Source organism: Podarcis raffonei, chromosome 2, assembly GCF_027172205.1.
Source record: "Podarcis raffonei isolate rPodRaf1 chromosome 2, rPodRaf1.pri, whole genome shotgun sequence".
NCBI classification, from domain to species: Eukaryota; Metazoa; Chordata; class Lepidosauria; order Squamata; family Lacertidae; genus Podarcis; species Podarcis raffonei.
In genome coordinates, this window is record NC_070603.1 from 121,642,182 (window position 1) to 121,667,391 (window position 25,210).

The following is a 25,210-nucleotide window of genomic DNA, read 5'->3' on the forward strand; positions in this document are numbered from 1 at the left end:
CAGTTTGGAGGAGTGCAAGTACTTAAACTTCTTTGTTCATTTAGCTGTCAGACATCTGAGAAACAAGAAACTCATTAGGAGCCAGGGGCTACTTTCAACCACATCTTCCTATTGACAGCCTGGGGAGGGAGATAGGAAGTGGCTGAGGGTTTTCTAACTCGCTTTCCACTTTCTTGCAATGTGATTCCCCCCCCCCTTTGGTCTCTCTTTTTGGGTGCTACTCTTTTGTGTTCCCTGGAAACTTTGGCCCTTAGGATATTGCTGAAGTATAACTTCCATCAGTCCGTAGAAGCATGGCTAATGGCCAGATGGTTGGCTTTGCAGTTTAGAAACTTCTGGGGGCATGAAGGGGTTCCTCAACTGCTGGAGAGACAGCAGAGAGGAATGAAACACAATTGATCTCTTCCCTTCCAATTCCTACCTGGGGCATTTTGTAGATGCCCAACATGCTTGAAATTTGGTGGGTGATTTCAGAAGAAGTTGCTTCAAAAACAGCCAACACGTTATTCTTTCTTCCGCAGCTGTAGTTTGGAATACTGTCTAGCATGGCATCAGCAGTTGTCCTGACATCAAAAGCGGCCTCATAGATGCTATAGCCCAGGGTGACATTGGCTAAATGCTTAAGATGCCGGGTGATCTCCTGGGTTGCAAACAAGATGGAGAGGACTGCTGAGGTGTCCTTTGCTGAAAAACTGCAAATAAATGAATACACGAAAAATGGTTTTAGCTTCCATTCTCCATTAAATGAAAACAACTCCTGGCTCTATACAAGTTATATCTAACGGGAATCTCTGCAGCTAGGAAGGAGCAGAATCTTGCCCAGATCCACCAACAAAGAAAGGAGTAGCATTTAGGAGAGCTTGAGCTGGGGTGAATTAGATTGAAATGCTCATTTAGAGTTCCTAAAGTCGGCAAGAACTATTTACAAGATGAGAAGATATGAAAGAGAGAAATGCCCTATCTTGGGTTACTCACCTTAACTTCTTAGGGTGGTGGAATTACCTAGTAAGGTTCCTATACTGATTTGAACATTCCAGTGAGTTTGAAGGTAAGGTGGTGGTATCCTTACATTCCAATTTTTACACATTCTTTGATCCGCAAATGCAAGATTGCACAGTGGATTTAGAACTTATTTAAGATATGTTGTAATCCAAATACCCCCAACACCACCAGGGACATTTAATTTAGACAGTTGGGAATAAAGGAATAAGGGAAGCTGTCAAAGCTGTTAACACTTGACTAGAAAGAAGCACCCTTTCTCATGAGACATGAGATGATCAACTATGCTTTAGCTGCATTAATAAAACTGAAGCCCAAAATAGGGAAAGGGTTCAGAAACAACTTCTTTGTTTGCAGGATACCAAGGGGCATGGCCAGAAACTAGATGCTGTCTCTGGAAAACAGCAAGAAATGTGAATGCAGACTGGGTAACATAAAGTCACTTACGTCATAACAGTGTTTTTGGGATGCCGTGAAAAGTTGATTGGGTAAGGTATAAAAGCTCTTGGTAATATGACCTGACTAATGAGGTGGTCTCCTGGCCTGTAATAACTCAACGGATCACTTTCCTCATTTAGGTTCAATGGGCATTTTGCTTTCAGCATCCCACAGGCTCCATGGGGCATTAGCAGCACAAACAGCAGCAGCAGCAGAAATATCATCCTGGCTATGCCTGCAAGAGTCATAGACTCATGTGACAGCTGAACTCCTACAGTAGCTTCAGAAGCAAAGGTAGAAAAAGGAAACCTCCCATAGAAACAAGAGGCTTCTGATATTTATGACCCAGTTCTTCTTTCAGGCTTGTGACAATCAGTTATCTGATGCTGCCTGTGATTCTGATGTTTTGTTATTTGTGGACTCCAAGGCCATTGTTGGGGAAATCCCTGGACTAGATAAACAAATCACCATGATTTTGATAATTATAAGGTTAAGAAGGTCCACCTGATCTGCAAGTCCCTTGAATCGCTGTGTGACTCAATGGGCAGCTGCAGAGCCAGAGCAAAACATGTTTGTGAGAACTCAAAGATGGGACTCTCAATCTGGGCCCTGCTCAACTTGAGGAAACATTAACTTCAGTAAAGTCCAAGAAACTATGAATAGCTAGTGTTATGATTAGTTGGGTCCAGGATCTGGGGCACACTATTGATTTTGAAAGGTGGGAAAAACTGTGGACTAAATCAAATTTACCGCATGTGTGTCACTCAAAGAAAATGTATTTAAGATGATGTACCGATGGTATATCACACCTGCCAAACTTGCTAAAATCTATATTAATCAAGACAAAAATTGTTGGAAGTGTAAGGAGAAGAATTTCCTCCATATGCGGTGGACTTGCTCCAAAGTGAAAGCCTTCTGGAATACAATATATAATGAGTTAAAAAAGGTTTTGAAATATAAGTTCAATAAAAAACCAGAGGCATTTTTATTAGGTTTAATTGGTGAAGAAATACATAAAAGAGAGGTAAACATGTTTATGTATGCCACAACGGCTGCAAGAACACTTCTGGCTCAGAAACGGAAGCAGCAGGAACTCCCAACACTGGAAGATTGGCAGGTCAAGATGGTGGAGTATGTAGAGATGGCCAAGTTGACGGAGAAGATCCGGAATCAGTGTGACGCACTGTTTCAAAAGGACTGGAACAAATTTATATTTTATATGAAAGAAAATTGTAAACATTTGAAAACGTTTGTAGGCCTGAATTGAAATGTTTTGTAATGTAAATATAAGGAACGGGTTTACCGACAAGAAGGTGAAATATAATAATTTGACAAAGGGTAAATAAGTTATTATAGAAATGTGAAAAATATGGAAAGATATGTGGAAGTCAGAAAGAGCGATGTTGATGCCCTTACAGAGTAATATATTAAGTTATAGAAGTATGTAAAAAAAGTGAATATGATTTAAGTGGAAAATCTAATGAAAATTATTTAAAAGAAAGAAAGAAAGAAACCATAGAATAGCCAAAGCAAAACGTGTTTTTGAGAACTCAATGATGTGACTCTCAAGTCCAGAGAACTATAGAATAGCTATGATGGACCAAGACCAGCAAGGCAGGACTTGATAGAGGTGTATAAAGTCCTGCATGGTGTGGATAATATGGATAGGAAAAGTTTTCCTCCCTCCCAGTAATAGTACTAGAAGTTTGGCCTTTAAGCGGGAATTTAAACCCTTGTGTCCTAGGCCCCAGTCCAACTCCCTGATCACTACACCACACTGCCTCAGAACTATAGATTCATTGGCATCCAATGGAGGTATCTAACACCGAGATAAGCCATGAAATACTCACATGAGCTAATAGAAGTTCGGGTTCATGAGATAGCCCAATCAGCTGACTGGTCCATTGGATTTAGACAGTAGCAATAATATCTGGCTTTAGCTTAGTAATATAGTAGCAGCGAACTAGAGATTCAATTCAATTCAGCTTCCAATGAAGCTGAATGTTGGAAGAGTCAGGACAGAGAAATCTGTTATAGACCTTGAAGACTGCCCTTTACCTGGAAGAATTTCAATCATACATAGTTGGGCTGAGGAAGGCTATTAACATCAGTGTTATCTATGGGGTCCAGCATGTAACGATCCATTATACATTCAAGAACAGTGTGTTTTACTGCAGGTGGTAGTGGAGTTTGGGGCAGATTCTTGAAGATGTGGAACCTTCTGAAGTGACTCTCATTGCTTGCAAATGAGGTTTTCAGCTGTTGAGGTTCTATTGCTCTTTGAACCACTGGGGGGAAAAACATGATTGTTAAAACTCACTGATGGGCCTTTCAATCTATGTATGTGTAAAAGTTTCCTGTAATGCCAACAGTGCAATCCACAGTCAGCATTTAAAGGCAATATTGATTTACATCAGTTCAGTTAAGTGAAATGGACATCTTCATTAACAAGTCCAGATTATAAGATGGATAGGACTGTAGGGCCTCTCTATCCTTGTTATACATTCACTTTCACAATCTTATTGTGGTCCCATACATGTGATCTCCCAACCGTTGCCCTGCTTGATTTATTAAAGCTTGCCAAGAGCGTATCAGTGGGTGGATTCAGGAGTTTTCAATGCATCCTCATGGAATAATAATAATAATAAATTTTATTTATATCCCGCCCTCCCCAGCCGAAGCCGGGCTCAGGGCGGCTAACAACAATAAAACAGTACAAAAGTACAGCATAAACAACATTCTAAAATCATTCATTATAAAATTAATTAATTCAAGCCACTGGCAACCATTGGGCCAGAGCTCCGCGAAGATTGCCGAGGGAGGGAGTCAGGCTGTGCCCTGGCCAAAGGCCTGGTGGAACAGCTCTGTCTTGCAGGCCCTGCGGAAAGATGTCAAGTCCCGCAGGGCCCTAGTCTCTTGTGACAGAGTGTTCCACCAGATGGAAGAAGGTAGTCCTGGCTGTCTTGAAATATGTGGTGGCTTGATCACTCCTGAATATTTCCAACATGAGCCTATTGACTTATGACGACTACTGCTAACTGGTCGCTAATACTGGTTGTTTTGGAAGTGTAGATGGTAGAGAGGTTTCTGGCAAGACATTTGTGAACAATGATTTCATGAATTTAGAGCTTCTGCAATTTTCCTGCCATAAACCAGGTGTCAGGGACTGGGCAGAGGAGGAATGGCGTAGAACGCCTCGCCAGTTCTATAGCCTCTCTGTAAAATTGAAATAAAAAAGGACGGTAAGAAACCTTTCCTTTTCTTTATGCTTTCCTGGGCAACCAGCCAGAAGCTGCTTACAGCATTCTGACAAATTGTCCTGTGTCAACTTTATAATAATAATAAATTTTATTTATATCCCGCCCTCCCCAGCCGAAGCTGGGCTCATGGCGGCTAACAACAATCAAAATAATCCAACATTCTAAAAACATTCATTATAAAATTAATTAAAATCAAATTAAAATCAAATTGATGGCAACCATTAAGCAAAATTCTGTGCAGATTGCCAGAGGAGGGGGTCAGGCTGCACCCTGACCAAAGGCCTGGTGGAACAGCTCTGTCTTGCAGGCCCTGCGGAAAGATGTCAGGTCCCGCAGGGCCCTAGTCTCTTGTGACAGAGCGTTCCACCAGACTGGAGCCGCGGCCGAGAAAGCCCTGGCTCTAGTTGAGGCCAGCCTAACCTCTCTGTGGCCTGGAATCTTCAGGATGTTTTTATTTGCAGATCGTAAATTTCTCTGTGGGACATACCAGGAGAAGCGGTCCCGTAGGTACGAGGGTCCTAGGCCATATAGGGCTTTAAAGGTTAAAACCAGCACCTTAAACCTGATCCTGTACTCCACCGGGAGCCAGTGCAGTTGGTATAGTACTGGATGAATATGATCTCGCAGCGAAGACCCCATAAGGAGTCTCGCCGCAGCATTCTGCACCCGCTGGAGTTTCTGGGTCAGTCTCAAGGGCAGCCCCACGTAGAGCGAGTTACAATAATCCAGTCTGGAGGTGACCGTCGCGTGGATCACAGTGGCTAGGTCAGGGTGAGAGAGATAAGGAGCCAACTGCTTAGCTTGGCGGAGATGGAAAAATGCCGCCTTTGTTATAGCTGTAATCTGCGCCTCCATAGAGAGGGAGGTATCGAAGATTACACCCAAACTCTTAACGGACGATACTGGCACTAATTGCACCCCCGCAAGAGATGGGAGTTGCCCCCTCAATCCCATATCGCCCCGTCCCAGCCAGAGGACCTCTGTCTTCGAAGGATTTAGCTTCAACCGGCTCCCACGTAACCATCCAGCCACAGCTTCCAAACATCTGGCCAGTGTGTCTGGGGCCGAGTCAGGATGGCCATCCATCAACAGATAGAGTTGGGTGTCATCGGCATACGGATGGCAACCCAGCCCAAAACTCCGGACAAGCTGGGCGAGGGGGCGCATAAAGATGTTAAAAAGCATTGGGGAGAGAATCGTACCCTGAGGCACTCCACACACCAAGGAGTGGCGCAATGACAATTCCCTCCCAAGCGCCACCCTCTGTCCCCGACCAGAGAGAAACCAGCGCAGCCATTGAAGGACTGTGCCCTGGATCCCCACGTCGGCAAGGCGGTGGTCCAGGAGTTCGTGATCGACCATGTCGAAGGCTGCTGACAGGTCTAGAAGAATCAGCAGCCCCGACTCGCCTCGATCCAGCTGCCTGCGGAGATCATCTATTAGGGTGACCAGAGCCGTCTCGGTCCCATGACCAGCGCGGAAGCCGGACTGGAATGGATCAAGAGCCGATGTTTCATCCAGAAACCTACCAAGCTGTTCAGCAACCGCTCTCTCAATCACCTTACCCAGGAATGGAAGATTCGAAACCGGGCGGTAATTGGATAGATCTAAGGGATCTAATGATGTTTTCTTTAAGAGCGGATGCACCACTGCCTCCTTCAGTTCCCCTGGGAATATCCCGGTGCCAAGGGGCAAATTGATGATATCACCCAGGGGGCCCCGCACCTCGTCTGGGCACACTCTAATCAGCCAAGACGGGCACGGGTCAAGAGGACAGGTGGTGGGCTTTCCAGCTCGGAGGAGTCTGTCCACATCGGCTGGGGATATCCGGTCAAAGTGGTCCAATACTGGACCCGAGGACAGTCGAGGGGCCTCCAGTTCCTTTATTGTATCCAAATTGGCAGGGAGGTCATGGCGGAGCAACAGGACCTTCTCCACAAAAAAGCTCACAAATGCCTCACAGCTGTGTGTCAAATTGTTATTTAAATTTGGCTGTCCTTCAAGGGACGTTAAAGACCTAATTATACTAAATAATTGCGCCGGGCGAGAGCTAGCGGAGGCAATGGAGGCCGAGAAGTAAGACTTCTTAGCAGCCTTCACTGCCATCTCGTAGGTTTTCATAAAAACCCTATAAGATGTTCTTGAGGCTCCGTCATGGGCACCCCGCCATACTCGCTCTAGCCGTCTGAGGTCCCGCTTCATTTTCCGAAGCTCCTCGGTAAACCAGGGAGCCCGGTTTCTGCGGGGTCGCAGAGGGCGCCTAGGTGCGATCTCATCGATGGCTGCTAGGAGCTGGATATTCCAGCCCTCAACAAGCTCAGTCAATGAGTCGCCAGGGAAAGCAAGGTCCCGCAAGGCCTGACGGAATCTATCAGGGTCCATCAGCCTCTGCGGGCGAGCCCAAATTGGCTCGCCACCTAAGCAGGGTGGGGGTGGAAAGTCAATCCTGGCTTTCAGAGCGTAGTGATCAGACCATGGCACCTTCATCGAAGGAGACATGATCACATCTATACCGGCGCCAAAGATCAAATCCAACGTGTGGCCTGCTTGATGTGTGGGCCCGAAACAAACTGGGAGAGCCCTAGTGTCGCCATGGAAGACACCAGGTCCAGAGCCTGTGAGGAGGGAATGGCATCAGCATGGATGTTGAAGTCCCCCAATACCAATAGGTTAGGGAACTCCAAGGCCCAGCCGGCCACCGCCTCCAGCAGGACTTTAATTGGCTGTTAGGTCATAAATCATGACAGATGGAGTAGCAGGAGCCACGTGGCAGCCAGCCAACACTGATAACCGAGAAGAACCATTTCAATGGCTTTTACAACAAAATTTATTGTTAAGATCACACATAGAACAATTAAGCAGCACAATAAATCAACAAAATGCAGAATTCGCAAAGATTTCCTGGGGTATCACCTCACAAGTGAGGGGGTGCATATGGATCCTGCTAAGGTGCAGAGCGTAGTTTCGCGGCAGGAGCCCAAGACAAAGAAAGACCTGCAGAGGTTTTAAGCAGTGGCCAAATATCACCACAAGTTCATGTCAGCCTATTTGAGATTCACTACACCCCTCACGGATTGCTTGTAGGGCAAGAATCCGTTCCAGTTGACAGCTGAGGCGCAACGAGCATTTGAGCATCTCAAAACCTTGTTCTCCTCAGAGGTGTACCTAGCTTATGCAGACCCCCACAGGGTGTTGGTCAAATAAACAGACGCCTTTGACAGAGTGGTGGGTGCTGTGCTGTTAAAGGAAGACCAAGATGACCAAAGTCTTTATACTTTCCTGGGCAACCACCTGGAAGCTGCTGACAGCATCCTAACAGCAGTGTTTGGTCCACGTTAACAACATTGTATTATATATGTGAAGCTAAGAATCTTCAAAGAAGCTAAGAATCAGACACTACCACCATCACTTTTTGTAGTTAGCTGTGCCTTTGTGTTCAGATCAGGCCTGAGGATGATAATGTAGCACTTTGGTAGAAAGATGCAGGCCAGAAGCCCAGCACTGGAGGCCAATATAGTGAAGACCTGCACAGCTACCATGTATTTCCCCTTGGTGCTCAGGTAGGTGGGCACAAAGGACACCCAAACACTGCAGAAGATCAGCATGCTGAAGGTGATCAGCTTGGCTTCATTGAAGGCTCCAGGCAGCTTCCTGGCTAGGAAAGCCACCGTTAAGCAGATGGCAGACAGGAAGCCCATGTAGCCAAGGACAGTGTAAAACATGGCAACAGATCCTTCATTGCATAGAAGGATGATCTCTCTAGCTTGGGACTGCATGTCGGAGTCTGGGAATGGTGGAAACATTCCTAGCCAGATGGTGCAGATGACAACCTGCATACTGGAACAGGAAAGGACAGTGAAGTTGGTCAGGCTCTTCCCCAGCCATCTCCTCACCCTGTTCCCTGGCTTTGTGGCCAGGAAGGCCAGCACCACAGTGATGGTTTTTGCCAAAACAGAAGAGACGGCAACCGAGAAGATGATGCTGAAGGCTGTTTGTCGGAGAAGGCAGGTCACTTTCCTTGGCTGGCCGATGAACAGGAAGGAGGACAAAAAGGAAAGCAGGAGGGAGATGAGGAGGATATAGGATAAGTCCCGATTGTTAGCTTTGACTATGGGAGTTTCCTTGTATTTAATGAAGATTCCTTTCACAATGCCAGTGGTCAAGGACAAGAAGAGGGCAAAGGACACCAGGACGATGCCCAAGGGTTCTTCATAAGTGAGAAATGTTATAGTCTTGGGGACACATTTGTCTCTTGCTTGATTTGCATGCTGATCTTCTGGGCATCTGGTGCAATGCTTTGCATCTGAAGAGAAGAAGAATGACTTCAGAATTACTAACAAAATTCTTACATCCATACCTGTCTATTTTCTGACAGAGGTTGCCATGGTGATGGAGTGTGTGTTTGAGGTGTCAGGAAAATACAGTCTTTAGCAAGGTGTGCTGGGAAGAAAAAGGTAGAGAACAAGGAGGTGCCCATTTTGGCTAGGCTGGCTGGAGACTGGTTGGGAGAGATTTCTTCCACAAAATTGGATTCCAGGTGGAAAAATCAAAATTGGAAATAGAACTGTTAGATCCCAAAACTAAGACTTTGTCAAGGACGTATAACTTGTTGTTGAAATGGAATACACAGGATGAAACTGTGAAATCTGCTATGATTAAATGGGCACAAGATGTTGGACATAACATTATGATGGCTGACTGGGAACAGTTATGGACCACAAGCATGAAGTTTACGGCATGCAATGCTTTAAGAGAGAATATTATGAAAATGATATACAGGTGGTACATGACACCAGTCAAGCTTGCAAAAATCTATCATTTGCCCGATAATAAATGTTGGAAATGTAAAGAAACTGAAGGTACATTCTTTCACCTTTGGTCGACGTGCCCAAGGATTAAGGCTTTCTGGGAGACGATATATAATGAAATGAAAAAGGTATTTAAGTATACCTTCCTGAAGAAACCAGAGGCCTTTCTCCTGGGCATGGTCGGCCAATTGGTGCCAAGGAAGGATAGAACTTTTTTTATGTATGCCACAACAGCAGCAAGAATACTTATTGCAAAGTATTGGAAGACACAAGATCTACCCACCCTGGAAGAATGGCAGATGAAGGTGATGGACTATATGGAACTGGCGGAAATGACTGGCAGAATCCGAGACCAGGGAGAAGAGTCGGTGGATGAAGATTGGAAGAAATTTAAAGACTATTTACAGAAATATTGCAAAATTAATGAATGTTAGAATGATGTTGGATTGAAGTTAAGTGGTTTTTAGCAGTAATGTTATAAAGGAATATGAAAAAATGGATTGTTAACAGGTGATAATTTAAAGCTACAATATATTAAGATTAAAGATCAGGATAAAACAAAGAGGGAAAGGATTTGCTGAACCAATAAATTGAACTGGAATACAAAAAAGGGAGGTGTGAGGAGGTCTGGGAAACAAGCAAATGAAAGATAAGATACGGAAAGATCGAATTGTTTTTAAATATTTTTATTTTGTATTTTCTTTTTTCTTTTTTCTTTTTGTAATGCTTTGAAAACTTTAATAAATATCTTTTTTTTTTTTTTAAAAAAGAGATTTCTTCCACTCAAGTGCTGCACTGCTATGGTAAACAAGTCGCTCTTGATCATGTGCTAAGATCTGGACTTCCTCCATGCAGACTGAAGGTGTAAATATGCAAATAAATCATATTTCTTAAAGCTACAGCAGTCTCCCCTGAGTCTTCAATTTTCCAAAAGAGCACGAACCCTGGGTGATCCCTGGAACCCCCTGAAATCTTGCCTCTCCCTTTCCTCTGGAGTCACCCACCTTCCTGAACGGAGATTGTCCCTTCCGCGCAAGGAGCACAATCATAGCAGCAAACGGCCTCCCCTTCTTTAGCCACTCTGGCATATCCAGGGCGACAACTTTCAGTGCATCTTGAACGAGGCACGACCTAAAAAGAAGGAAAAGGAGCACCCAAGGAGATCAGCATAAATTACAGACATCATCTGGCTAAAAACATGCTCAAATAAAAATCATTTTTAGAATACTGAGACCAGGTTAGAAAGCTTTAAAATGGGAGTGAGACCCTTAAAAATTTTGTAGAACTGTGGGGAGCTCATTTTCTTTCTGACATAAAGTTTCATTTTTGATTGTTGAACACAAATATTGTTGAACACAAAGGATTAAACAAACTATGGCCTTTTAAACTGCATTTGAGATTTATTTTTCTTTTTGTCACTGTGAAAAGGTTGCCATATTCTGGACAAAGTTGTTGAGCTTTATTTTTTCCCTTTCTAAATGTTTTTGGGCTTTTCTTTGAATTTTTAATCATTTTTTAAAAAATCACTCTGCTTGCCATACGTTTGGGTTTTCCAGGACATTTTGCTGTTTCAGCAAAAAGCTGTGTCTGGGTGCCATTTCGGCAGCCCATTCCCAGATGTGTCCAAGACATCCCGGAGGAATGGCAGCCATACACTATGGTGTGTATTGTTTTGCTTTTATAAGCAGTCGCTGTTACTGGGCAGCTGATAAAGCCCACATGGCAGTTAGGGCCACACTGCCAACTTTTGGCCGTTGATGTCCTTGTTCATCCACTCAGAGGGATAGATAAAATGCAAGCTTAAGAGAAGAAGAAGAAGAAGAAGAAGAAGAAGAAGAGTTTGGATTTGATATCCCGCCTTTCACTCCCTTTAAGGAGTCTCAAAGCGGCTAACATTCTCCTTTCCCTTCTTCCCCCTCAACAAACACTCTGTGAGGTGAGTGAGGCTGAGAGACTTCACAGAAGTGTGACTGGCCCAAGGTCACCCAGCAGCTGCATGTGGAGGAGCGGAGACGCGAACCCGGTTCCCCAGATTACGAGACTACCGCTCTTAACCACTACACCACACTGGCTCTCTGGAGCAGCCTCTCCTCTCTTTGCCGCTCTCCATCTGATTTGCTATGCAAAAAAGAGAGGGGAAAACAGAGAGGGAAAACAGCAGCTGTGTACACAACCAGGAGAGGGGATCTCTCTGCACAAGGCCCACTCAGGGTTAAGCTGAAAATGGCACCTATCAGCATATTATCAGAACTTAACAGATGTCACAGCAAGGGAACCAGAGCCAGTTGTGCCATAGTGGTAAGAGGGTTGTAAGAGAGCCCAGGAGACTAAGGTTCAAATTTCCAGGTAGCCATGAAGCTCCATAGATAGAAGGTGGGATATAAGTACAGTGGTACCTCAGGTTAAGTACTTAATTCGTTCCGGAGGTCCGTACTTAACCTGAAACTGTTCTTAACCTGAAGCACCACTTTAGCTAATGGGGCCGTGCTGCCGGAGCACGATTTATGTTCTCACCCTGAAGCAAAGTTCTTAACCCGAGGTAATATTTCTGGGTTAGAGGAGTCTGTAACCTGAAGCATATGTAACCTGAAGCGTATGTAACCTGAGGTACCACTGTACAATAAATAAACAGATAAATGAATGAATGCAATGACCTTGCTGAAGTTCCCAGGCCAAACAATGGCTCCTGGTTTAATGGAGAATTTTGTGTCGGAGGATGCCTGTCCCTCGATGCCCCCAACATTCTTTCTGCTGTGAGATCTATTGGGAAATACGACCCAGTTCACGATATCAAAGTTGGCAGTCAGCTCCCCATTCTGATCAGAATACATCCCTCCTATGGATGAATTCGAAATCCAGATTTCTTTCAAGAAAGTGTGAAGCTAGAATGGCAGAGAAAACACCAGCTTTAGGAAACATTATATCCAGATTTTGTGAGAAAATGAGTATATGGGTATATGATTGATGAAAGCTTTTCATGACTTTGGATATTTTGTGGGGCGTAGTCTTGTTTTTCTTGGATAATTGAGTAAGGTTCCAGACATCTTACCAGTCCTGAGAGAATGGTCCTTAATCAAGGACATTGAGGCCTTGGGTCAGCTAAATGATGACCTTTTGGTCATTACGACTGGTCCTTTATCAGGTTATAAATTCACAGGAAATATGACTCAAATAAACACAAATATTTGCAAGCACTTGGCAACTGTAGAAAGCTAACAAGCCTTTTAATTGGCTTTAACCGATCCAAGTGTGATTTCAACTTTCTGTGTTTTAAATAAGGGTTTTCTTTAGTGAATTTTTTTTTCATTTTAACTTTTTTGTAAAGTGCTTTGAGGGTTTCTTCAGGAGTCAAGCAATATATAAATGTTATGAACTAAATATAGTAATTAATTAATTAAGCTTAACAATTTTTCATAGCTTATTTTGTGCTTTGAAAGATTCCTCCCAACCTTCCCAAATTATGTATTAAAAATGATTTTAATCAATTTTCAAAGTATATAAGAACCACAAAAATAGATGAACAATTAAAAAATCCTTATTAACGTGTCCTACTAAAGACAAGGGGACGTGGGTGGCGCTGTGGTTAAAAGCCTCAGCGCCTAGGGCTTGCCGATCGAAAGGTCGGTGGTTCGAATCCCTGTGGCGGGGTGCGCTCCTGTTGCTCGGTCCCAGCGCCTGCCAACCTAGCAGTTCGAAAGCACCTCCGGGTGCAAGTAGATAAATAGGGACCACTTTCTAGCGGGAAGGTAAACGGCGTTTCCGTGTGCGGCTCTGGCTCGCCAGAGCAGCGATGTCACGCTGGCCACGTGACCCGGAAGTGTCTCCGGACAGTGCTGGCCCCTGGCCTCTTAAGTGAGATGGGCGCACAACCCCAGAGTCTGTCAAGACTGGCCCGTACGGGCAGGGGTACCTTTACCTTTACCTTTACTAAAGACAGGGCATAGGAAACCTAAACATATTTAACAATAACAATGACGTAACCTACAAAGAATATAAAATCTGAAACGGATTCCAGAGAGCATTTGCAAAAAAGGGGAGAGGACAGACCTTCCATGGCTGCAACCTTTGAAGTTCCAATCTGTCTCCTCCACTCGCCATTAACATCCATTTGGATCTGGATGAATATGCGACATTTAAGGCCTGGGCCACAAACTGGATGCCGTAGTAAGTGCTGTAGCGGTCTTGAGACCAGATTGCCCCCATCTCCTTCTGGGACAAAGTTTCCAATGTTTCCTTTTCTGTGCATTTTGTCCAACCCTCCACGGATAGCACATTGTTTGAACATGTACAACTGTATGCTCTTGACCAAAACTCTGCAGCTGCAGCTGTAGCTTCAAATGAAAGTCGAGTATAGTAGCCATGTTCTGTCCGTTTTTTTGTATTCATTACAAAGGACAAAGAACCTTGGGCAGGCTGGAAGTAATCTGTGCCACCAAACAACATCTCATCAATGTCCAGAAGATCTGTTGTGATCCAGACTATCCCCTGAGATTTCCTCACTTCATGAATTCTTTGTAACATCATGATTGGATAAATTCTGTGCTCAGAGTCCCCATAATAAACAAACACCTTGACTTGTCTCAAGGCAGATACATTAACATGCAAGTATGAGAGTTTCAGAAGATTAATTTTTTCCAAGAAAGCAACACAAATCTCACTCCGGATCAGCAGAAGGGTGAAGGCTCTTAGGAACCTTTCTCCATTGTCATTGTCTGGAACAAAGAGACCGATCCACGTCCACCCAAAATATAGCAACAACTTGACAATCCCCATGTACTGGGTTTCTTCTTTGGGGACTATCCGGTAGATAAAAGGGAACTGGGTTTTGTCACTCAGATCATGAGCAGCTGAGCCAAAACTGATCTAGTATGAAAAGGATTGGTGTCAGGGTTTCAGGAAGACACAAGAAAGGCCTCATTGCATGACCAGGCCAAAGGCCCATCTTCTCACAGTAGCTAACCAGAGGCTTATGGGATGCATGCCATGCCTCTGATGGAGGAATCCTGTTCAGAAGAGGACCTGGAGCTTACAGAGAAGGAAGTGGCTCCAATGGACACTGAGACAGACCAGGGCATGTGGGGCTTTCAGGGGTCATGGCACCCCAAACTCTTCCTAGAGCCACAATGCAAAGAATGAGAGGCAGATGCTAAACAGCAGTGCTTTTTTCTAAAAAATATGTTTAGGGGCACTCTCGCTTCCGTCTTATACTCAGGAAACACTGGGAAAGGAAAGGAAGCCACCATTGGGGGTAGCAACGAAACTGATGATTCATGATGCTATTCAATGGAACTGACGATTTACAATGCTAGAGAAGAAACTAAACATTTGTAGTTTCTTCTCCTGGTAGTTTCACAAAATGTTTAGGGGTATGCGTCTTCCTGCGTCCCCCCAGAAATAGCACTGCTAAGCATCTATACAATCTGGAGGAGTGCAAGCACTTAAACCTCTGTGTTCAGTTAGCTGCCAGACAGCCACTGGTCTTCCTGAGAAACAAGAACTCATTAGGAGCCAGGGGCTACTGTCAACTATATCTTCCTTTTGACAGTCTGGGGAGGGAGACAGGAAGTGGCTGAGGGTTTTCTAAATTGCTTTCCACATTCTAAAAATGTGATTCCCACCCCCTTTGGTCTCTCTTTTCGGGTGCTTTTCTTTTGTGTTCCTTGGAAAAATTGGCCCTTAGAATATTGCTGAAGTAGAAATCCCATCAGTCTGCAAAAGCATGGCTAATTGACAGAATGGTTGGCTTTGCAGTTTAGAAACTTCTGGGGGCATGAAGGGGTTCCTCACCACTGTTGGAGAGACAGCAAAGAGGAATGAAAGATAACTGATCTCTTCCCTTCCAATTCCTACCTGGGGCATTTTGTAGATGCCCAACATGCTTGAAATCTGGCTGGGGATTTCAGAAGAAGTTGCTTCAAAAACAGCCAACACGTTATTCTGTCTTCCACAGCTGTAGTTTGGAATACTGTCTAGCATGGCATCGGCAGTTGTCCTGACATCATAAGCGGCCTCATAGATGCTATAGCCCAGGGTGACATTGGCTAAATGCTTAAGATACCGGGTGATCTCCTGGGTTGCAAACAAGATGGACAGGACTGGTGAGGTGTCCTTTGCTGACCAACTGCAAATAAATGAATACACGAAAAATCGTTTTAGCCTTCCATTCTCCATTAAATGAAAACAACTCCTTGCTCTATACAAGTTATATCTAACGGGAAACTCTGCAGCTAGGAAGGAGCAGAATCTTGCCCAGATCCACCAACAAAGAAAAGAGTAGCATTTAGGAGAGCTTGAGCTGGTGAATTAGATTGAAATTTAGAGTTCCTTAAGTTGGCAAGAACTATTTACAGGATGAGAAGATATGAAAGAGAGAAATGCCCTATCTTGGGTTACTCACCTTAACTTCTTAGGGTGGTGGAATTACCTAGTAAGGTTCCTATACTGATTTGAACGTTCCAGCGAGTCTGAAGTGAAGGAGGTTTTTACCTTACATTCTGATTTTTACACTTTCTTCGATCCCCAAATGCAAGATTAGCATGATGTAATCCAAATACAACCAACACCACATGGGATATTTAAGTTAGACAGTTCTGTTGGGAATACGGGAATAGGGGAAGCTCTGCAAAGGCATTTAATTATTGACCAGGAAGAAACACCCTTTTTGCATAAAAATACATTACAAAGCCAAATTTTCCTTTAATGTGTTATCTTTATATGGAGCAGTTCAGAAAGAGCTTTCCAGGAAGAAGGACATGAGATGATCAACCGTGCTTTAGATGCTGCCTTTGTATTAAGGAAACTGTAGCCCCAAATAGGGAAAGGATTCAGAATTAAACTCTCTGTTTGCAGGATATTAAGGGGTCACTCACAGGGACGCGGGTGGCGCTGTGGGTTAAAGCCTCAGCACCTAGGACTTGCTGATCGAAAGGTCGGAGGTTCGAATCCCCGCAGCGGGGTGCGCTCCCGTTGCTCGGTCCCTGCGCCTGCCAACCTAGCAGTTCGAAAGCACCTTCAGGTGCAAGTATATAAATAGGGACCGCTTACCAGCGGGAAGGTAAACAGCGTTCCGTGTGCTGCACTGGCTCGCCAGATGCAGCTTGTCACGCTGGCCACATGACCCGGAAGTGTCTGTGGACAGCGCTGGCTCCCGGCCTATAGATGAGCGCACAACCCTAGAGTCTGGCAAGATTGGCCCATATGGGCAGGGGTACCTTTACCTTTACCTTTAAGGGGTCACTGGGTACTTTAATGCTGACTTTCAATCCCCAAATCTTATTTGAAATGCAATAGGGGGGCAATGGAGAGAGAAAGTTTAATTAGGGATGGGCAGGAATTAGATGCTGTCTCTGGCAAACAGCAATAAATGTGAATGGAGGCTGGGTAACATAAAGTCACTTACGTCTTAACGGTGTTTTTGGGATGCTGGGAAAAGTCGAATGGGTAAGTTGTATAAGATGCTGGAAATATGACCTGACTAATGAGGTGGTCTCCTGGCCTGTAATAATTCAACGGATCAGATTCCATATGTAGGTTCAATGGGCATTTTGCTTTCAGCATCCTACTGGCTCCATGGGGCATTAGCAGCAGAAACAGCAGCAGCAGAAATATCATCCTGGCTATGCCTGCAAGAATCATACACTCTTGTGACAGCAGTTACATTAGAAGCACAGCTGGACTCCTACAGTAGCTTCAGAAGCAAAGGTAGAAAAAGGAAACCTCCCACAGAAACAAGAGGCTTCTGATATTTATGACCCAGTTCTTCTTTCAGGCTTGTGACAATCAGTTATCTGATGCTGCCTGTGATTCTGATGTTTTGTTATTTGTGGACTCCAAGGCCATCGTTGGGGAAATCCCTGGACTAGATAAACAAATCACCATGATTTTGATAATTATAGGGTTAAGAAGGTCCACCTCTTCTGCAACTCCCTGGAATCGGTGTGTGACTCAATGGGCAGCTGCAGAGCCAAAGCAAAACATGTTTGTGAGAACTCAAAGATGGGGCTGTCAATCTGGGCCCTGCTAAATTTGAGGAAACATTGACCAGTAAAATCCAAGAAACTATAGAATAGCTATGATGGACCAAGGCGGGACATGATAGAGGTTTATAAGCATGCTGTGTATAATATGGATAGGAAAAAGTTTTCCTCCTTTCACTAATAATGCTAGAAGTTTGGAATTTAAACCCTTGTGTCCTAGGCCCCTGTCCAACTCCCTGATCACTACACCACACTGCCTCAGAACTATAGATTCATTGGCATCCAATGGAGGTCTCTAACACAGAGATAAGTCACAAGATACTCACATGAGCTAATAGAAGTTCAGGTTCATGAGACAACCCAACCAGCTGAGTGGTCCATTGGCTTTATACAGTAGCAATAATATCTGGCCATGGCTTAGGAATACAGTGGTACCTGGGGTTACAGACCCTCCAGGTTACAGACTTCGCTAACCCAGAAATAGTACCTTGGATTAAGAACTTTGGTTGAGGATGAGAACAAAAATTGCACAGTGGCAGCAGGAGGCCCCATTACCTAAAGTGGTACCTCAGGTTAAGAACAGTTTCAGGTTAAGAAAGGACCTCCAGAACGAATTAAGTTCTTAACCTGAGGTACCACTTTATATTAACAGCCAACTAGAGAGTCAATTCAATTTGGCTTCCAATGAAGCTGAATATTGGAAGATTCAGGACAGAGAAATCTCTTAAAGACCTTGAAGATTGCTCCTTCCCTGGAAGAATTTCAATCATACATAGTTGGGCTGAGGAGGGCTATTAACATCAGTGTTATCTATGGGGTCCAGTATGTAACCATCCATTATACATTCAAGAACAGTGTGTTTTACTGCAGGTGTTAATGGGGTTTGGGGCAGATTCTTGAAGATGCGGAACCTTCTGAAGTGACTCTCACTGCTTGCAAATGAGGCCTTCAGCTGTTGAGGTTCTATTGCTCTTTGAACCACTGGGGAAATTGCTTTTTGTAAGAACTCACTGATGGGCCTGTCAATCTGTGTATGGGTAAAAGTTTCCCGTAATGCCAACAGTGCAATCCTAGCATCTCTACTCAGTATTCCCATTCAGTTTTGTGGGGCCTCCTCCCAAGTAAGCGGCTATTTGATTGCAGCCAAAAAGGGTTGGGAGGACATTCCTTCAGGTGTCCTTGCCGCTCACAAAACAACTCACGTGAAATTGATAAAGACTGAAGGATCACCAGATATTCCCGATGATCCTGCTGGATGAACCTGGTGTTCCATTTCTCAAGGATCTTCTGATGGGACTGTCACTGCTTGCAATAGAACTGACGAATCGTAGAGTTGGAAGGGACCCTGAGGATCATCTAGTCCAACCTTCTGCAACGCAGGAATATGCAGCTGATGAGCTTGTTAGGCGCGAAAGTCCAGCTGGTCTTTGAAACACGTTTATCAGCACTAATGAGTGGACTTATTCAGCATCTGTTTCATCAGGGTAAAGGAGGGATGGCCTTTACATTGGCTCTCCTGAGAGCCTAAGAATGGCTGCCAGAACTTGCTGATCTCCTTTTCCTTCCCAGACCACCAGCACATCTTCCACCAGCATCACTGTCTTTGCATGCTAGGAGAAGCTTTCTGGAGCAAATTAAGAACTAATCAGATTATAGACCCACTAGAGGTGTAAAATAAATGAAACAGCACCATTGTGGTTTCATTGATTTTTTAAAAACTAAAAGCATATTTTATAATCAAAACAGCAACAACTATTTTAATATTTATACCCCACCCACAACAAGAGCTGTTTGAAGAATCGCTGTGTCATCTGATATGTTCACCCACAACTTAACACACGAAAGCTTATACTCAGAACAAACTTAGTTGGTCTCTAAGGTGCTACTGGACATTTTTTTAAAATTATTTTTATTTATTTCAACTGTTTCAGACCAACACGGCTACCTACCTGAATGCAGTAGTCCAAGTGGGAGATAACTAGAGCATGCACTACTCTGGCGAGACAGTCTGTGGGTATGGAGGGTCTCAGATGGCCTACCAGATGCAGCTCAATCTGTTGGCCACCATACATCCTCCAACCATCTCCAGATACTCACACAGGACATTTACCCCTTCACTGGTTCCAATTTAAAAGAGAGGTAGAGCTGTGTATCACCCGCACACTGGTAAACACTCAGCCTAACCCCCCTGATGATCTCCATATTCTTCTTCATGCTCAGGCTATGAACTAAAACATTAGGTTTGCTGGAGAGCCAGGCTGCTGGTGACCTAGTTGCAGGAGTGACATTGGCCAGTGACGTTACCATGGATCAATGCCAATGTATCATTGTGACATCAGTGTATGATGTCACAGACAGAATGAGCTTCAAACCCCAGCAAAGTGAGAGACAGTTAACAGTCAGACGCAGGCTTAATGCTGTGGGTATTCGTGGCAGATGATGAAAAGGTGGAATGGCAGCTGGTTGAAGTCATTAGAAAGCATCCAGGACCCTCCATCTCCTAGAACCTGGCAAGCCTTGAAAGTAGGAGAGCAAAGAGCTCAAAGACAGAGGGCACGTAGTATCACCCACAGTAGTGACGAATGAGGAAGTGGGAGAGACGATGGTGGAGATTCACTTGGGACAAGGCTATTATCGAAGAGGCTGGATTTTATAGCCTCTCTCTGTAAATATTGAAATATTGAAATAAAAAAAGGACGGTAAGAAACCTTTCCTTGTCTTTATACTTTCCCGGGCAACCAGCCAGAAGCTGCTGACAGCATCCTGACAGATTGTCCAGAGTTAACTTTCATTGGCTGTTAGGTCATAAATCACGACAGATGGCGTAACAGGAGCTATAGGGCAGCCAGCTAATACTGATAACCAAGAAGAACAATTTCAATGGCTTTTACAACAAAATTTATTGTGAAGATGACACGTAGAACAATTAACCAGCACAATAAATCATCAAAATGCAGAATTTGCAAGGATTTCTTGGGGTACCACTTCACACTTGAGGGGGTGCTTATGGATCCTGCTAAGGTGCAGAGTATAGTTTCGTGGGAGGAGCTCAAGATAATGAAAGACCTTCAGAGGTTTTTAGGGTTCATCAACCATTACCGCAAGTTCATGTCAGCCTATTAGAGACTCACAACCCGCCTCATGGATTGCTAGAGGGGCAAGAAGCCGTTCCAGTGGACTGCTGAGGCTCAACGGGCTTTTGAGCATATCAAAACATTGTTCTCCTCAGAGGTGTACCTAGCTCATGCAAACCCCCACAGGCTGTTGCTTGTAGAAACGAATGCCTATGACAGATCGGTTGGTGCTGTGCTGCTGCAGGAAGACCAAGAGGGGACCCTACGCCTGTGTGCCTTCCACTCTCAAAAATTGACTTCTTCCAAACAGAATGACACTATTTGGGAAAAGGAGCTTTTAGCAGTCAATGAAGCCTTTGAAGTGTGGAGACACTTCCTGGAAGGGGCATAGCACAAGGTGGAGGCGTGCACCGACCATCACGATCTGGAGTGTCGTCTAAATCAGCAGCAGGTCCACTGCACACAGTTCTTTGCTCGGTTTGACTTCAGGGTCCAGTATGTGTCTGATAGTCAGAATCAAGCAGTGGATGCTCTCTCCAGTAAGCCTGAATATCAGAACGAGGAGACAGTCCCAGTGTATAGACATATCTTGAAACCAGCACAGCTACAGCTAGCAGCTGGATCAGTCATGGAAGTCACAAACTTCCAGCAGCAAGCAAGAGAGGATGGCTTTGCCAGAGGCAAGTTAACAGCACTGCAGGAAGGCAGCAATGAAGCAAAGCGCTTCTTAGAGAAGGGTGACCTATTGTAGAGAGAACTTCTCAGCGGGAGACATCCCAGCGGGAGACCTCTGAGCCAAGGTGCTTGGTCAATGCCATGACAACCTTTAATGGGCTACTTCCGGCAGCACAACACATTAAAGCATGTGACGTAGCAGTTCTGGTGGCCAAGGATGAGGGAGGAGAACAAGGAATACATGAGAGCCTGTGAGATGTGTCAGTGGGCAAAGAGACCAAGGGAGGCACCAACAGGATTACAACAACTGCTGCCCACCCCACAAGGACCATGGGAAACCATAGCCATGGACTTCATCACAGATGGAGGAAGACACAGCTCAGAGGCAGATGAGGGGGAAAGTTGGGAAATAATGGGAGAGGAGGAGGAGACAGAAGTGGATCAGCAGCTTGCTGACACGGTATCAAATAGAAAGCATCACAGACGCGCCGTCTCCCAGAACCCAGCGGGCCTTAAAAGTAGGAGAGCAAAGAGCCAATGGGAGCATCCTGACACCAGGGTCAGGCCCACTTTATCAACACTGTATTTTATGGGATGCTAAGAATCTTCAAGGAACCTAAGAATCAGATACTACCATCTTTGCATTTTGTAGTTAAATGTGCTTTTGTGTTCAGATCAGGCCTGAGGATGATAATGTAGCACTTGGGAAGGAAGATGCAACCCAGAAGCCCAGCACTGGAGGCCAACATAGAGAAGACCTGCACAACAACCATGAACTTCCCTTTTGTGCTCAGGTAGGTGGGAACAAAAGACACCCAAACACTGCAGAAGACCAGCATGCTGAAGGTGATCAGCTTGGCTTCATTGAAGGACCCTGGAAGGTTCCTGGCTAGGAAAGCCACCGTGAAGCAGATGGCTGCCAGGAAGCCCATGTAGCCAAGGACAGTGTAAAACATGGCAACAGATCCTTCGTTGCATAGAAGGATGATCTCTGCAGCTTGGGAGTGCATGTCGGAGTCTGGGAAGGGTGGGGAGATTCCTAGCCAGATGGTGCAGATGACAGTTTGCATACTGGAACAGGAAAGGACAATGGAGTTGGCCAGACTCTTCCCCAGCCATCTCCTCACCTTGTTCCCTGGCTTTGTGGCCAGGAAGGCCAGCACCACAGTGATGGTTTTTGCCAACACAGAGGAAACCGCAAATGAAAATATGATGCTGAATGCTGTTTGTCGGAGAAGGCAGGTCACTTTCCTTGGTCGGCCGATGAACAGGAAGGAGGACAAAAAGGAAAGCAGGAGGGAGCTGAGGAGGATATAGGATAAGTCCCGATTGTTAGCTTTGACTATGGGAGTTTCCTTGTATTTAACGAAGATTCCTAGCACAACACCAGCGGTTAAGGACAAGAAGATGGCAAAGGAAACCAGGACAATCCCCAAGGATTCTTCATAAGTGAGAAATGTTATAGTCTTGGGGACACATTTGTCTCGCGCTTGATTTGCATGCTGATCTTCTGGGCATTTGGTGCAATGCTTTGCATCTAAGGAGAAGGAGAATGACTTCAGCATAACTCACAAAATTCTTATATCCATAACTGTCTGCTTTCCGATACATTGGGAAACATCAATAATAAATTAATAGATGATAGGATTTTGATTGTCTGGAGCAGGGGTCCCCAAACTTTTTAAACAGGGGGCTGGTTCACTGTCCCTCAGACACTGTCGGGGGCCTGACTATAATTTGAAAGAAAATATGAATGAATTCCTATGCACACTGCACATATTTTATTTGTAGTGCACAAAAAGAGGAAAAACAATACAATATTTAAAATGAAGAACGATTTTAATCAACATAAACATATAAGTATTTCAACGGGAAGTATGGGCCTGCTTTTGGTTAATGAGATGGTGATATCACTAATGCTCATCCCTACAACCCAGGCTACACATGGATCTCCCTCACCCCCATGGCCCAGTCTACATGCAGGCCTTCCTTTCCCCCATCCCCACAACCCAGCCTTGTCTGCCTGCACACACCCATCCCCACAACCCAGATTATACACGTCTCCCTAACCCAGATCCCCACGACCCAGCCAGACCCATGTCTCCTTAAGCCCCATCCTCACAACCCAACTTGCCCGAGTGTCTCCCTAACCATCATCCACCCACCTCAGCCTGTATGCCTGTCCTCCAGCCCCAAATCCCCACACTTCAGCCTGCCCATGCGCCTCCCTACCAATCTCCACGATGCGGCCTGCATGCATGTCGCCCGTCCCCTTGACTCCCGACTTACTGTGGGGCAGCTCCTCTGGCACATCATGAATTCCACGTCACGGTATTACAGACGCGCCAGATCGGGGGATTGGAGCTGGTACTGGGCTCTGGGGGAGGTGAGGCAGGAGCCCTGTGATGCGGTAGCAAGGATGCGGTGTGCTGCAGTGCCAGAAGGGCCCTCATGCCGGCCCCATCCTATGCACTGCTGGCCTCTGTGGTGGGGAGGTAGTCGGGGAGAGGTCCGGCTTGCCCAGGCAGCGTGCTCACTCGCAGGCGGGTGAGGAGGCTGTGAGAGGGAGACGGGGTGCATGGGGTCTGGGGCGCGTGGGTTGCCTCTTCCTCCGCAATCCCCTTCTGACTCCAGGCGGGCCAGGTCCAGGACCCTGGTGGACCAGATACAGCCCACGGGCCTTAGTTTGAGGACGCTAGGTCTGGAGTATTGAAGGTTGTAAGTCAGTGGAAAAATACAGGCTAGGTTTCTTTCCAAGCCAGGACGTTACATGGGGCAAAAAGCTGTTGATGGCCCATCTGAGAGGAATTCTTGGGCCTGGGAAGATGGAGGTTGCCCTGGTGATAGGGTGTGCATTTGAGGTGTCAGGAAAATACAGTCTTTAGGAAGGTAGGCTCGGAAGAATAAGGCAGAGAACAAGGAGGGACGCATCTTGGGTAGGGTGGCTGAAACATGGTTAGGAGATATTTCTTGCACTCGAGTTCTGCACTGCTATGGGGAACAAGTCCCTCTTGATCATGTGCTAAGATCTGGACTCCCTCCATACAGATTGAAGGTGTAAATATGTGAATAAATCATATTTCTTAAAGCTACAACAGTTTTCCCATGTCTTCAATTCTCCAAAGGAGCACAAACTCTGGGTGACCCCTAGAACCCCCTGAAATGTTGCTTCTGCTCGGCAGAGAGTGGGGTGATGCCCAACTTCTGTAGGCTTCAATATTTGTCCCCTTCCCTTGACGGCTGTTGTGCTCAGGCCCTGCTTATGGGCTTTTCATAAGCATCTGATTCAACACTGTGAGAACAGGGCTTTGGACTACCTGGGCCTTTGGCCTGATCCAGCAAGATTCTCCCTTTCCTCTGGAGTCACCCACCTTCCTGAATGGAGATGGTCCCTTCCGCACAAGGAGCACAATCATAGCAGCAAACGGGCTCTCCTTCCTTAGCCACTCTGGCATATCCAGGGTGACAGATTTCAGTGCATCTTGAATGAGGCACGACCTACAAAACAAGGAAAAGGAGCATCAAAGGATATCAGCATGAATTGCAGACATCATCTGAAGGCCCTGACTAAAAACAATGCTCAAATAAATATCACTTTTAGAATACTGAGGCCAGGTTAGAAAGCTTAAAATGGGAATGAGACCCTTCCAAATTTTGTTGGACTGTGGAGAACTTGTATAAAGTTTCATTTTTAATTGTTGACCACAAAAGATCAAACAAATTTTGGCATTTTAAACTGTATTTGATGTTTATTGGTTTTTGTTGTTGTTACTACGATAGGGTTGCCATATTCAGGACAAAGTTAAAGCAGAACCTCTACATACATCCCACTGTACTTAGGCCCGTTTCAAGTCACGGCCGCGGCACACCCGGAAGTAAACACCGGGTTTGCCGCGACTCACACACACACAGAAGTGGCTGCTGCCGTCTGCACATGCACAGAAATGGGCTGCCGCCAAATGCGCCTGCAGACAATGGCG

The 25,210-nt window shown here is 45.2% G+C and overlaps 1 protein-coding gene across 1 annotated transcript; it reads right to left on the bottom strand.

Annotated features, from left to right (window-relative positions):
- Positions 1-40: 40 nt before the first annotated feature.
- On the bottom strand, positions 41-15,862 carry LOC128408836 (vomeronasal type-2 receptor 26-like). Its single transcript, XM_053378859.1, has 7 exons — positions 15,356-15,862; positions 13,553-14,368; positions 12,160-12,387; positions 10,510-10,636; positions 8,627-9,000; positions 422-640; positions 41-55 (listed from the first exon to the last, which is right to left on the bottom strand). Exons 1-7 carry the CDS (start codon positions 15,674-15,676, stop codon positions 41-43), a joined length of 2,100 nt encoding a protein of 699 aa, XP_053234834.1. The 5' UTR covers positions 15,677-15,862.
- Positions 15,863-25,210: the final 9,348 nt, after the last annotated feature.

Coding starts and splice junctions, on each gene's coding strand:
- LOC128408836 (XM_053378859.1), bottom strand. CDS start 15,676: ATGGAGAATGGAAGGCTAAAACGATTTTTCGTGTATTCATTTATTTGC. Junction 14,369..15,355: donor GCATCTACAAAATGCCCCAG/GTAGGAATTGGA, acceptor TTTTCATACTAG/ATCAGTTTTGGCTCAGCTGC. Junction 10,637..12,159: donor GGCCTGGGAACTTCAGCAAG/GTCATTGCATTC, acceptor CCTTCTTTTTAG/GTCGTGCCTCGTTCAAGATG.